Source organism: Trachymyrmex cornetzi, unplaced genomic scaffold (assembly GCF_001594075.2).
Source record: "Trachymyrmex cornetzi isolate Tcor2-1 unplaced genomic scaffold, Tcor1.1 scaffold83, whole genome shotgun sequence".
Classification (NCBI taxonomy): domain Eukaryota; kingdom Metazoa; phylum Arthropoda; class Insecta; order Hymenoptera; family Formicidae; genus Trachymyrmex; species Trachymyrmex cornetzi.
Window position 1 is genome coordinate 1,232,072 of NW_017300169.1, and position 16,016 is coordinate 1,248,087.

The 16,016-nt window shown below is 37.8% G+C and overlaps 1 protein-coding gene across 3 annotated transcripts in view; it reads right to left on the minus strand.

Moving 5' to 3' along the window:
* Nucleotides 1-4,250: 4,250 nt before the first annotated feature.
* Nucleotides 4,251-16,016, minus strand: part of LOC108768747 (LIM domain only protein 3) — an 81,279-nt gene continuing 69,513 nt past the window's right edge. For all 3 annotated transcript variants that reach the window (XM_018519299.1, XM_018519300.1, XM_018519301.1), the window contains 2 exons: nt 6,194-6,434; nt 4,251-5,513 (listed from right to left, as the gene is read on the minus strand). In XM_018519299.1, coding sequence (XP_018374801.1) covers nt 5,358-5,513; nt 6,194-6,434 — 397 coding nt within the window. In that variant the 3' untranslated portion in view covers nt 4,251-5,357. The remainder of the gene's footprint in view (nt 5,514-6,193; nt 6,435-16,016) is intronic.

Consider the following 16,016-nt stretch of genomic DNA (forward strand, 5'->3'; position numbering starts at 1 on the left):
GTTTAATTCCATTGTTTTAATTAAATTAACGATGTATTAAATAAGAGCAATGGCGATCTATGGAAATTGTTAAAAATAATTCAAATTTACAGAAATCTAATACTGGTCAATACTGTAAGACAATATAATTAATTATTTATTTTAAGTATTAAAAGCACTGTTGTTCTAGTATTTCAAAAATAGAAATTAATTATTGTCTTTCATTAATAAATTGGTTAGTATTAGATTTCTATAAGGGTGGACATAATTTGACATTTGACGCGAGTTTAACAGTGTGCATACAGACGCGTTCTTTCTATCTCTCTTTTTTTATGTTTAAATTTCCGTATTTATGTCTCAACGTTTCAGGGAAAGTCCCGGAACGTTAAACAAATAACGATTCATCATCATCTCTCTTAAATTGTAAAACTAGTAAAATCCATCAAACAAAGCGATTTTGTAATTTGGGTTGTCATAAGCTTTAACCGAACAATTAATTGCAACGCATTTTATTAGACCAAACGACAGTTTTTTTTTTCATAGCGAACAACGGATGTAACGGCATGACGCGACCGATTGCGGGTCACTCGGCGCGCAATTCTAAAAATGAAACAGCCCATCGAGCGAAACGACCTCGTAACGCAATCGCGGCAGCATAAGTTTTCAGTTATGGGTTCGCTTCCGCGTCGTAACGGAGCCGCCCGGCGTTTTCGGAGGCGCGTATCCGCGAGTTTTAAGGAGTTCTACGTCCCATTATAAAGTCTTCACCGCGCATAATACCATTCGGCTCTGCGGGCTGGCGGGCATTAGGGAAATCGCGTTTCCACCCTTCTCGTATTAGCTTGGCGCCACGAGAGAGAGAGAGAGAGAGAGAGAGAGAGAGAGAGAGAGAGAGAGAGAGAGAGAGAGAGCCGGCTACCGTTTCTCCTCCCTCACTCCCTTCGTTCCCGCCACACTGTGTTCACGCGTTGAATGCGACCTTCGATCGGATTTGGTGAACTTCCACGCGCCGGGACTTACCTCGATTTCGACTCCTCGTGGCACAGCAAAAAGACAGATTGTCGGATGGGAAGTGGAACGAAGAAGCTGGAAACAGAGGAGAGGGTGATGACGAAGGTGGAAGAAGCAACGTCCCAGATGCGGAACGCGCATAGGATCTGCCGGTACGTTGGAGATGAAGTCGTAGATCCTCTCGACTGGAAATGAAAAACGCTCTTGGAATACACCAGGTTGTATTTATAAGAATGTTATATTTTCTCGGTAGTAATGGGAGCTGCCTTCCCCCCTCGCGGGGATTAGGCAGTCGTTAATATTATTAATAGAGCCCTAGGTAAATGATATTATATACAGATGGATAAAAAATGGGAAAGTGTCGTCCCCCGTCTCTTCTCTGTCCTACGTAGGGAGACATTGTCCTCTTCGCCCCGTACTGCTTGCCTCCTGTCGTCCGACCTGTTTCCCTCCGCCGTGTCGCAGGACTTTGTACTAACACGATGCGACAGTCGTCGGGTTCGATCCGTTGTTCTTCGAATTTATAAATGTTCGATGTAAACTAATTTCCCGTTACGCGTTCTTTCTCTCAGATTTCGCGTACCTTGTCAAATTACGAGTGAATATCGCTTCATTCGAATTTAGATAGCAACTTTAATTATTATTTTAATAACTGTAATGATAATTCTCCATCCCCTTCAGCATAAAAAAGATTAAGGCTCATTTTTATCAAAGTTGATTAACTTTACCTCGGTTTAATTTACTCTTTATCTTTTTCTAATTCTTACAAGGAGGAAGAGCCAAGTAGTGTACACACGGATTTCGCCTAACTTTAAATATGTTTTAGTAACTTACCTTCTAATAGACAAGTGGCACGACGCAATATTTATGTATTCGCAAGAAATTTGCAATGAAATTTCTTATAAATCTTTTTTCTACGTAAATTTTTACACAATGTGCATTTAAGTGAATAATTATTCGCCAAATCTTTTGAGGAAATGATAGAGGGTCGTGTCCTCGACACAACCAAACCCACGTGACCTTTGAAAAATTTTCGCGGGCACACAGTGTAATTATGCAATGCATGTAGTAGACAAATTATTACTTTATAACTATAAAATTAATTTTTAACGCACACACGAGTAATATCGAACATGCGCAATTTATAATTAAAAATTCCAGAACTTTTAATGCTCACCACTTGTTTATGAATTAGTAGGAATACTAAAACAGATTTAAAGTTAAGCAAAATCCGTGTGTACACTACTTGACCTCCCCTTGTTAAAACTAGAAAAAAATAAAATTAAACCGAGATTAAAGTTAATCTACATTGGTAGAAATGGACATAAGGTCTATAATACGGATCACTAAATAATAATATCCACGAAAATAAAAGTGTTGCCATTGCTAGCTATGACACGGAAGAGTAGTACATTACAGTTATTTTCAAGCGCAACCGGCCGCGAACGAGAGAAAGCCCGGATGTAATGCGGGAATGAGACGGACCGGTATTTCCGGCGTCGCGGGAAATTGCTCACAGTTAATAGCGTTACGAGCTCGCAGTTAATAATGCCGCGGCGGCAAACGCGGCAAAGAGCGTTTCCGCCGGTCTCCTTTCTGATCTCCGTACGATTACGAATGTATGCCGTTTGGCGTTTGGTATAGATAAGCGCCGCCGTATTTTTGGCATTAAAGCGTTAAAGCTAAGTGACTAAGCCCCTCGCTCTGCTCCGATGAGAGCTCGCGACTGTCGGACAGCGGCGGATTATGGAATACTTAAAATCCTCCCGCCATAAACCACTTCAAGTCTCTCTGTTTTGCTATCGTCAACGAGAATTTAAAATCATATAAATTAAAATAAGTATTGTCAATGGTGAATGATTACATCGCTCATTTGCTGCAACAATTAAACGACAATTAAAAAAGCAAAATTTTCCAGAAAACAAGTTTCAATATTTTGAATTATTAAATCTATTAAATTTTGTAGTGAGAATATATAAATTTAAATTTTATAATATTAATTTTAAAATGCAATGTTTATATAATAATTGATTATAGATGAATAAAAGTATTTTATTTCTTTATGTTTTTTGCAAGCAATTAAAAAATGATAATTTTGTAATCATGTTGTAGTAAATGAGCGATATGCTTTATCGTCGCAATAATAATGTATTTTGTGAAAGCGCCCGCGAATTTCGGAGGTCCAAGCGATAATCCGCCGCTGTTCTTCGCCGTCGAGAGCAGCTGAAGCTTACAAAAAATAATTCGCCGTGACGCGTCGGGCTGTCTGAAACTGAATCTTTCCGCGGCGCTCGCTCCGAGGGGTTCTTAACCTAATGTCTTGAATTAATCTTTGGTATCGGCTGTCACGTGAGCCGATCGCGTCCAACTCGCGACGTAACACATAACAGAAATTTCACGAGACTAGAAGGGCCACGAAAAAGAAATCGACCGGTGCTACGGGACGATGGAAAATTTAGCGTTAATCTTTGAATATTCCGAAGATAGTTGAAGGTACCAACTATCTTCGCTGCCCCTCTTTCGATTTTTCAATTCTAAAATAAAGTAAATATTCCAACGAACGAATTAATAATAAGGTATAATCCGTTGTATTATCATTAATTATTAATTAGTAGCATTACACAAAGAATTAACTTGTCGATAATCGAATAATATACTCTCACATAAATCTAAAACGGAACACCAAAATAAAATTTCATTGATATATTTACATTCTATTGATTATACTGATAACTGAATTTCTAATAAAATAATTTTTTTTTAATTCAACTTTTAGTTTCTTACAATAAAAAAATACATTATATATGTTTGGTAAATACCAATATTTTAAAGAATTCGAAAATGTAGTCGCGCTATGTCTTACCCAAGATGATAAAAAGATGAGTGAAAATATGATTATCTTCTCTGCAAAACTTGAAAGAAATAATTTTTTCAAAAAATAATTTGCAATCAAAACATTATCGCTTAATATTTGCTTACTCAAATTTTTGTACGTATCTTTTTTATACACCTAAATTTCATTTTAATTGTACTGTATTTTTTTTACTGTATTTAGAATTAAAAAATTTTAACTATCACACATTATTGTTGAGTTTAACATCAAGAAGAATAGAAAGGAAAATGGAAAATTCACTCTTTTAATTCACTCTTCTTCATTTAGTTCAGAAAGACAGAATGGGGAAATACTTTTGAGAGATAGTATATATATTTTTATTACTTATTACGGTACAAAATATTTGACCACTATTAATTTTGCCATTTTCTTGCTGTTAACAACAAACATCTTAATAATTACAGATATACTCTTTTCAATCACATTCAATTTATTGGAATATTTACCTTATAAGATGATCGTTTTATTTCGTTTTCCTTTCGTGGCTGCCCGTTTTCGGTCGGCTGTAAAACGGGAGATCGCGGGACTATGGCACGTGTTACAGAACCCCTCGCGTCCCTTTCGCTCACTTCGCTAAGGTCCCTCTTCTTTCGAATCCGGCGCTTCTACGTCCTTACGCGTGGACGACGGCGGTTATCACGAGCGGGACAAGAGTTATCTCGGTGGGCGTGCGTATACTGGTAATTGTTTCGTTCTCTCTCTTTCTCACTTTCGCGGAGTCGATTACGACACAGATATATTTACAGAACGACTCCGCAGCTTGCACACATACGTACGCAATTCTCGCACAGACCCACATTCGCGCAGAACCACATTCGCTCCCATCTCGCTAAAGAAATATATCTTACATGAATTATCTAATTTATCCTTATGTGTGTGTCGAGTGTCGTGTCGTATCTTACAAGACGCGTACTACGTGCATCGGCAAACAACGCAAAAGTCTGAGAGACGCCTGAAAGACAGTCTGATGAATTTTACGACGTCATTTAAACGTTTGCGTTGCCCGGAAGGAGTGTATGCGCTTATGTTTAGTGTACGTTCTGTATGTACCTGTATGCCTGCGTAAATACGGTGTGGCGAGCTCCAGCTCGCGCCACGCGCGTGTCCTACACTGTATTAACATTAACTTCCGTTAAATTTGTGTTCATTTTCCACGATCACAGTGATTTCAATCTCCCAAGACTCATCACTTTGTCCACGAAGCCTCGGATTCCACTTCGAAGTTCGTCCGATTCCTCGCGCATTTGACGTTTCCGCCCCTCCCTCCTTCATTCACATCCCTCGCTCGGTCTCTCTATCGCTCCCTTCAACCCCCATTTTTTTTGTCCATTCCGTCATTCTTGGTGCAACGTATACCTTTCATCTGCTTTTCCGTTGCCCGGAATCCACGGATTATATTCGACGAGCGAAGAGAACTCCCGTTTTAATAACCGCTGAGACACCTGAGCTTCTTCAGAGGCGGCGAAGCCTCGTTTCAGCTGGTTGGCGCCTGCATGGACATCGGGGGTGGCTTCACGGGCCCGAGGGCGGGCCCAGACAGACCGTTGTTGTTCATATCACCCGGTGCCCTCGGTCCGCCGACCCCTATGGTCGTCCCGTTCATCGTCGGCGTGCCGCCTGACATTTGACCCTGAAGTCATAAAAGATTCACGAGACGTGAGACGTCATTCTCACGTTGCATCAGCGATCGTTGCAAGTCTCGATGGCTCTACTGATTGTAAAAAATATATTCTGGTTGTGTACCAACAAGAAGTATTACAAACAAAACAAATTCTGATTATATGAATCATAATTCTGATTACCATAATTGAATTTATAGTTAACTTGGCTAGAATTTGATAGATTTAACTGTAAGAGAACTTTCGAGAACCAAAGATGGGGTGCATAATTTTACACGCCTCTATAAGTGTCTGGCTTGTACTTTTCTCTGGTTGAATTTATCAAAATTCTAATTAATATAATAAGATTTCTTTTTCAGTGCACTGAAAAAAGTGTATATAAATGTTTTCACAATACTGGAAAAAATATGTATTAAGATTTAGTGAATCTTTTTTCCAGTGTGTACAAATTATAAGGAAAAAGTCTATCTCACTCTCTCGCGAAAAGATTATATCGCTTAATTGTATGATATAATTATTAAAAAATTATTACGGCAGAAGTAAAATAACAAAAACAATATACAGGGAAATTACAATTTTATGTGCTCTATTATTTTATTATGTTACAAATTTTTATTTATACGCTCGTATCGCTGATTCACTTCCCGAGTTTGCTTTCGACCATTCATTTCGACAGTTTGTTGGCACTTACGTTGGGCACATGATTGTGCTGGGCCACCGACTGCCCCAGACCTTGATGAGCCTGGAGTGGATTGTGTCCTGGGTGTATGTTCTGACCTGGGGGCGTTGGTGTAGGGGGGAGTTGCCTTTTGATGTATGCTAATGAGGCGGGTGATTGTAACGCCATATTAGCGAACGCTAGCCTCTCCTCGTAGTCGTACTCGCAGAGAATCTTGTTCTCACACAAGTAAAACCGATCGCCTACGCAAAACCTGTAAATAAAAAAAAAGGGAACACGCTATATTGTCGGAAGTGTAGCCCGCGTCGTGATTTGTTCTCAAGAACATTTCATAAATGATCATTGTTTTATTCTAATGGCCGCAGCTTGCATAAAGCATAATGCATAGTGCATAAAGGAATCAACCAATCGAAATTCTTCTTTTCCATCGAATAGGAGGAAAAGAAAGATTCTGATTAGTTGATTCCCTTATGCACTATGCATTATGCGTTATGCAAGAGTCTGTGCTGCGGCCATAAAAATCCACTGATAACAATTAGACTCCCAATTCAAAACATTGATAGAAAAAGAAGTTAGTCCTTGACGTCATTAAAAAGAACGCGTACGCCAATTGTTCGTCGGTCGTTCATCACGAGATTTAAGCAAGCTCCGACAAGACTCGGAGAAAGACTCGAAGAGAACGCGATTAACAAATGAGGCTCGATCCTGTACTCCGGTCGACCTGCGTCGGTTCGTTACTTCAAATCCGATCGATCGATCGGCGCGAGGAGGAAAGGGGAGGAAAAGAAAAAGCGGCGAGGAAAAATGAAAAAGGGAGGGAGCACGAAAAAGGAGTTCCGCTGGATAACGAGCATATCGTAACGTATCGAACAAATAATTATTACCGGGGCCTCTGTTCGCGAGAGAGAGAGAGAGAGAGAGTGTGGCCTCGCACACATTCGCTTTGATCCCCAGCTAGGAAATACGAGAGCGAAATACGAGAGCACGGCGGCACACGGCGCGGCATAGCGCCGCTCCGCGCCGTGCTGGGTCTCTGGCTCGGGGTAGATACTCTCATAATCGCACGGCAAATAGAATTATCGCGTTGCTGCGCGCGTGGCCGTGCTGGCAAGCGCACGGGTTATACCGGGTTTCGCTCGTTTCCCCCATTATACGCGTCGTCTGCTAAATGACGCCACACTCCAATCGGATACCTATCCCTCTCGTTTCCCTTCGCCCCTCGCCCTCCATGCAACCATCCCTCCCTCCTCTCTTCACCCCCTACCCCCCCCCCCTCACTCTCTCTCTCTCACATTTTCTCGATATATCTACCAGCCACTCTACTTTTAATCCGGATTTACCTAATTATTTTGCTGATTAACTGCACGAAAAATACGTTGCCGCTTGATAAACAATAGGAATAGCGTAAATTTATCTTACTCAAATTGAATGTTCATTTTCTTAGAATGCGTCAAGCTTTCTTCTGAGAAAAATATTTTTTTATTATTTTTAACCCCTGGTAATAGTTACTTTTGGAGTGTTATATCCCAGTAGCGAAAAAATATAAATTGTAAAACATAGTTTTGTATAGACATTGTTTAACATATTTTCTTTCTTTTTTAATAACTATGCTTTATGAATTTTTAAATATACAATTTCATCGAAAATTTCATAATAAAAAAGCGTTATATTTAAATCTTTATTTTTTGAAAATATTATCATAATAATAAACTATTATTAGTAATGTGTTTAATTTGTTAAATATTAGTTTGGTTTCTACTTACTTTTTTTTTTAGAAAATTGTGATTAAATTTATATTTATATCTTCAAATATTAATAAATTGAAAAACAATCAATAACATATATTGTATACAATATTTTAATTGGGATGTAAAAATATCTCAGGTGATCGTTTACATAAAGGATTATTCTTGGGTTAATGTTAACAATACGAAGAATTAGCCGAGATTTTTGTTCCTCACAAGAAATAATTATAGCAGAAAATTATAACGTTTTGCCTTTGAAATCACGATAGATCAGAAATAAAACGACGAACAAAGTTTACAATGAACGCGAATTAAACGAATTAATTGAAATAATGCTTGTCGTTATCGCAATCGATATTCCTATTGCGTTTCATCATACGTGCGCGATATAATCGACGGAAGCATATTTGTATTTCACCATTAGTCATTTCTCATTAATGTTGGGGCGGTTTGAGAGGCGGGAAGGAGAGACGTGAGGGAGAGAAAAAAAAGAATTAATATCCGGGCTCCAACGGCAATACTCTCGACGGTTTAAACGAAAATAATCCTTGTAACGCTTTGGAATACCTTTTTCGGCCGTCTGGTTAGAGGCAGATACTGGGTCGTAATTGCGCGGGCAATGGAATTATCGCGTTGCACGAGCGCAGTCATTCCCGCGGCCTTCCATTATGCGCGCGCGAATAATGCCGCGCAAAGCCCAATCCTTTCTCGCGAAAACGGTGCAAATGTCTGCCGTGGAACGATATCAGCGCACACGCTGCCCCGTAATTTTCCACCTAGTCCCCGCCCTCCCCACGCATTTTTACTCTATGCTATGTGATACGTCGCGGAGGTCCAAAATCAGGATCAAAGAACATCAGGAGAAATGTGCAGATATTCCCTATTCAAGTCGATCGTATTGGTCGATTGATTGACTCGATAAAGTCCTGTTTAAAAATTAAAACTAAACAGGTAACATTGGGATGACATTAATTATGATATCTCTTTAGTGTCTAGTCATTTTTTTCATTAATAATTAATTAATAATTAGAAAGTAAAAAAAAAGAATAAATTTAAGATCATCAGAGAATTGCAAAAATATTTTTTAATACTTCTCGATGACATTTATCTATTGTCCATTTATCACAAAGAGAAAATGTAGAAACTGTATGATATAGTATTAACAAGGACAAATCCTCACCTCAAATTTTAACAAAAATTATGAAAATTTAACAATATAATGGGGTGGGGAAAAAGTCTTGTTACATGTACGTAAAAGAACTTTTTCCCCGACCCATTATAAAAGATATTTTAGTATATAATAGTGATGCATTCGAGCAAGATGAAACGAGAAAATACCGATACTGAGATTTAGGCTCGACAAAAACAAATGATTGATACAATTTTCTCGTCTCGATGGGCCGATATTCTCGCTTCTCCAAATTACCGAATTTTATCTCGAGACATTCGAGAATATCGACTATCTTGATTCATTTATTTTAAATATCATAAAAACGTATAGACAAGCCGAGACGAGACGAGAAAAAGAAATGACATATGCAATAATCTCGGAAATGTTTCTTTTAATGACACGAGAAATTCTGAGACGATTTCTGAGATTCTCGTATCGAAATGCATCACTATATAATAAATTTGTTTTTACTGCTCAAATTCATGAAGATGAAATCAAAATTTATTTAAAATACATATATATATATATATATATAATTGTTTCTGATCGTAATTATTCTTTAAAGATAAATTTTAACTCTTTATGATGAATTCAGGACAAAAAAATAGTTCACTACATATCAGAATACCCTTTATGTATAGTCAGTTTCATAATTTTTTAAATTTCCAAATTAGGAATCTTCTCTTGCAAGTCTAAAAATTACCACAGTGACTCTACAATGTATCGCAAGACATCTGCGCGTTTGAAATGAGTTATATCGAGTACTGATTATGAAATATTTTTATTCACGACCATCACGAACGAAATATTAAAATCGCGGACAGGCAAAGCCCTTTTTACAAAGTTTTAATTTCCATCGTATTGAAGCTCATCATCGCGTAACGCTTGCGCGAGCAAGTCATAAACGTTTAAAACTTGATTTATCTCTCGCTCTGCGTTCATCGCAATGAGAACAAATTCGCCACCACCGCCGCCGCCGTGCGAACGCTTTATTACAGCATGAGCGCATCTAGCACGCCCGCACCTACGTAATTGGCGCAATTCCGTAAGTGTTTCCATTCAATTTTCTTTTTATTACGTGCTCGCCAGTCGTTCTCCCACCGCCTCGTCGCACGCGTTTCTCATCCCCCTGCGCATCGCGGGATACATCACGTTGTTTACGGCCGTTTTGACACGTTTCACGACACCCGGGAGCCCGTGATGCGTTGCAATTTCTTCATCCTTTGAAAGTTCAAGGGAGGGATCGCGTCGGTCCAAAATTATCGCGTACACCATAGACAATGTAGTCCTCCTGAGATCTAGTAAAGTAAGTCCTAAAGATGCCCTATTCTATACAGTAAAAAAAAACATTTTATATTTGTGTTAAACATCCACAAATATAGAACAGTCCACTCAAATACTTGTTAAAATTTTGCATTGAATTTTTAACACATTCAAGAGTTAATTTAAATATTTTGTGTTAAATAAATATTCAACACTTCTTAATTCAAAATAATTTATGAGTAAGTAAACAAATTACATAAAAATAATGTATTTTAAAACGTAAATTCTAAAATAAATGAAAAAATACGTGTTAATTTAACATATTATAAATGTTAATGTTACTGAAAAAAATACGCTTTCAAAGTTTGCTTATAAATAGTTTTAATGTTATATTTTTTATGTCAATTTGTTTACATAATATTTGTGTTATTTTTTAATACATTCACTTATGCAAGATTAACACAAAATTTAAGTGAAATGTGTTAAATTTAACAAATTTTCTATTTTTGTATTACAAAAGTCATATATTATAATATACGAGAACTATGTATATTGGATATCGTAAGTTAAATATGCATATAACTCTTGTATATGATTCTTATAGTAGACATCTTTAGGCTTGCTTCCCTAGATGTAGGGAGAGACGAATCATTGTCTATTGGTGTACATAATCTGTCTAAAAAGTTTCGAGACTCATTTTTTCCTAAATGTATAAGTAACGCCTTTTTCCAACATCTATAGTACCTTTTTCGACTACTTGTATGATTTTTTTCATAACGTTGCAAGCAGTATGTTTCGAGAACTGGCCGTGTGGATTTCATTAGATTTTTCGTTGTAAAAATTTTTGTAATGAAACAGTGAGCAATTGTTTGTTTCAAAGTTCAAATCTGAGGGAGTTGACCAACCCCAGATTTCAATTTTGAAACAAATTTTACGTGGTTAGTCTCAAGAGAAACAAAACCAACCAGAGTGAGGACGATAAAATTCAAAATCAAGATAATATTGGTTACTTTTTTATGGTTTTGATTTCCGAAGTTAAACACATGAAGGGGGACGCGATTTGATAATATTTTAAACATCCAAGCGAATTGACTTCGAAATAACCTTTAATATAATGAGCGCGTTACAAAAGATGACTACTGTAAAAGTTTCCAACGGTTGAAAGAACGTTCTGAGCAGTGCATTGAGATCAGGGGGACTATGTTGAAAGTTTTCATTAATATAGTTTATATATATTTATTTCTCGATTTTTCCTGAACCTAGTCTCATAACTTTTTAGATACATCGTGTATACTTGTGAGTAAAAGACCAAACCTGTGTTTACGAGTTGCCAATTATAAATCTGTTTCGCAAAATTTTACGGGCTCCAATGAAAATCATCCTCGTTACTGGGTAACGATCAGATAACTTTTTCTCTAAGGCAGAAACGTGAAAAATAAAAATTTTTTTCATTGAAGGTAATGGAGAAATTTTTCACTCTTCATGTTTCCGTTCTAGAAAAAAAGTTACATTATCGCTGTTCTGATCGCTATGATTGCGGCAACATTAAATCGATCTTACATTACAAATGTGTAGGATGTCTGAAAAACGTCGAGTTGATGAACCGTCCGCGCTGAGAATAGTTCACGAGAGATGGAGATAGAGTCGAGCGAGAGAACGACTCTCGGGTCTGCATGGCAAATTTCAATCTGGACGATGCTCAGATAACTTGGTTGAATCTTTAACAAGGGTAGTCCGGCTGCGGGACAATGGAGGGTGGGGAGAGATCGAGGAGACACAAGGTGGCGAAGAGAAGCGTGCGAAGACGACAACGTTCGGTCGATGCAGAAAGGCAGAAAGGCGCAAAGGCGACATTGCGATTCAATAAATGATACCACCGGTGGCAATGTGTGACCCCGTTAGAGAGGCACTTTACGGGCCGTTCCGACGACGTGGCCGTAGCCCTCAAAGAGTAATACCGTCCTCTGCGCGCGAGCATCAGCACATCAAAATTTCAGCGGCCTTGCCGCGCGCGTCTCGCCAGTTTCTCAGATAAAATCTTTATTCGACGCACCACGGCGTGAATCGCGGAAATTGCGGGTCGAGCGCGTCGTGCCGAAAGCACACATGCGAGCGCAATCCGGATGTCTCCTCGGAATAGATAACCGCTGCGGAACAGGTAACCCTTATCAAATATAATGAAAAGGCATGAGCAATAACGCATTGTGACTGATCGTACTATATTGCTGATAGAAAAGTGACACATCTAAAAAATTAACATCTTTTCAGTACAGCATTTAAAAAATTCTGAACTGGAACGTCTTAATTCGAATAATAAACAATATAATATATTATAGAACTGTATATGTGATAACACAAACTATAGAAATCAAAGCCTAACGATCTAGTTGGATCTTAAATGATTCTTGTATGATTCTTGTGTGAATTTATATACTACGTATGTAGTCCCCAAAAACGCGCGCCGAAATAATTTTTCGGTCTTGAAAACACTCTATTAAACTACCGCAGTAATACTACGAATTAAATTGACTAGCAATTTAACAAATTTTTTATGCTTATTCGCATCTTTGAAACGATCTTAATAATGTTGAATAACATATTAAAATCTGTAAATGATTAATTCTTATTGCGAAAAATATGTGCCTGTAGTCTAAAAGCTTAGGACGCTCGCACGGAATGCAAGAGATCCGGGTTCGACTCCCAGCCGAGGTAATATTTTTCGCAATAAGAATTAATAAAATAAAATTTGATTTCTATAGTTTGTGTTATCGAATAATAAATGTGCAATTTCTATAGCTTGATCTTTCTTCCATGTTATATATACTTTTAATTATGACGTATTCTTTAAGTAGGTATAGGTGATTTAAAGATACGCAAGGTGGTAGTAGGATGATCAAACACTCTTTAAAAATTTTAATTTTATAGTATTGTATCTTTTACTAATATATTATATTAAATTCGATCACTTCACCTATTCATTTGAAGATAAAACCACGTTTTGTGAGTTTTCAAAATTCGAACACTAGACAGTGGACAGCCTTAGTATAATGCAAATTTCATCCCTTATAAAAAAATGCGATATTTTTCCAATGTGTGCAAATATGAGCTACAAGTGTCATCTTTCCACAAAACATATATTAGTCTTCGATTTACTTTTATTATTCTAAAAAATATAAATTTTTTACTTATGTCACTTTTTTATTAACGAAGCGTAATGACTAATGAATACTATTTTCAAAAATAATAAAAAAAGTACTTTACGCGACAATTTTGATTGCAAATAGCAATTATCCACAAATAAGAAATTCCACATCGTTTGCAATTTCGCCGAGTCTCGCGCCGGAATAATATTAAATCCAAGTCGCAAGGGCGAAAGTTTAATCGAGTAGTCATTATGTTTGACCGGATTCGACGGAAGCAAAGAAATTGGGAGGGGAAGCGAATACGCGATGCCCGCGCTTGCGCTAATGCATACGTATGTGTGTATTCGTGTCGAGGGTGAGAGAGAGAGAGAGGGGGGGAGGGAGAGAGAGAGCTAATTGCATCGGTAAATCATCCTCTAACCAGGAGGGTGGGAGCCTAGTCGCAGCCACTGGCAACCCTTTATTCTGTGTTATTACAGTCTAAAGTTACCCCGTGTAATTGTTGCTGTTTAATTGCAAACTCTAAGTCGTCTCGTTACAGGACGCGCAGCGCTGCGAGTAATTGCCCTCTTCAAATTTACCTACCAACCTGCCTGCTTTTTAGCGGCACGATCGCAGGCGCGCAAGGGTCGCACCGAATATTCCGCATCAGGCATATTTTATCGCGAGCTCGCGTTTTAATTGCGCTCGTACATCATCCGCGGCACACGCAATGCGATTGTTACAACAAATATAATGACCGGACTGAGTGCGCGGCCGTCTCAATTTACCTTCTTCGCAATTCCCCTTCTTTTCCTATCCCCAACCCCGAGACAACGTCGACCGGCTTCTATTCTCTGTCTGCAAACGTCACGCGTCCGCGATTCTTTCCAAAGGATCCCCAATGGCTATTCCCCCACCGTTCGAATTCGTTTTTGATCCTGACGTGCGAGCCACCCTCCCCTTACCCCTTACAGGCCAGTTTCGCCGCGAGTCGCGCGCGACCGGGACGCATTGTCGAAGATAGACAATGCCGGACGATAAAAACGTAAAATTGATGCTCTTTTGTTCACATTGTTTGAGACGCTGCGCAACGTTTGCCACACGCCTGGACGAATCATTGCTATTGGCTTGAAACTACATCCTCCACCTCCGGTTCCTGTATCATATCCCCGGTTCTCTCTCCCTCTTTCTGTCGCCATTCTCTACCGACAGAACGCGGCTACAGATTTCCTCTCTCTTCCTACCTGCTCTATCTGCTCTCTCCTGCTTGTTGTTACCTCCTCTCTCCCCAAAACGAGTCACTTCGTCCGTAAGCCAGTATTGTATCGCTCTACTGGCTTTTGTGCACTCGTTTGTACGCTTCCCGCCATTGAATCGCTACAGGTCTCCGCTGCCTCGTTTCGTTGCTTCATATTGTTTAAATGTCGTACCGTGGCCCGGAGATAATTAAAATAACCGACAAAAAAAGTAACGTGCGAGTTTGATAGATAAATCCACGACGATTGATCTTATTCACTACAATTGATTTTGTTTAATGTTGCGTATCTCGTATGTCACCTTGGAGCAACATACGATCTATAGGAGTCATGGAAAGAGTTGATATGAGTGTCTTGTTCGTAAAGATTGATCTCAATCGAACGTGAAAATACTCGATATTCGAATATTACGACGTAAATAACTACTGTCTCTTAAAAGACGAAGTAGATGAGACAAAGAAAGAGAGAGAAGGACGTTTATCCTCGCCCTGAAGCAAGTCCTTTATATCGCTAGGAAACTTATGAAACTTATAAACTTGTATTAGGATACAGAAGAAACTTATAAAGGCAAAATTCAAAACCTATTAAAATTTGGATCTATGCTTAATCTCCCATCAGAGTTCATCGTTCAGTTCGTAATAACTCATTGATTACAAAAAGTCTCAAACCGCGCTAGGATTAAAGAGGTCAATCGATAACGAATATATCGACGAAGTTTTAAGGCCGCAAAATGTCAAGACACTCCTGACACACAAACAATAAATGTAGATAAATTTAACTTTGATATATCAGAATTTGTGTAAATTTTCAGATTAATTTTAATTATTTAGTTAAAAGTAACGATTTTATCAATTAAAATAAAATCTGTCAATTACATATTTTAGTTATATTTATTTTATAAATTTTTGGCAAGTATTAATGTTGTTAATAAATATATTATAAAATTTTGATATTTCTGGATTTCTCATTTTGTAATTTTTATTTTTCAGATCGATTTTATAATTATTTAGTTAAGAATAACAATTCTATTGATTAAAATAAAATTTATCAATTACATATTTTAGTTACATTTATTTTATGAATAGTTTTTTTTTGGGGGGGGTAATTATATATATACTATTGATTAATTTTGTTTGATTATGACAAGATTATCTTTGTCTTTCTTTCCTTCTAAAATTGCTAACAAATGAAATAGAAATATGCTACGTCCGTTACTATATATATTTCCTTATTTATTATGTTGCATAAAACAACGATATTGTAGCGATGAAAAAT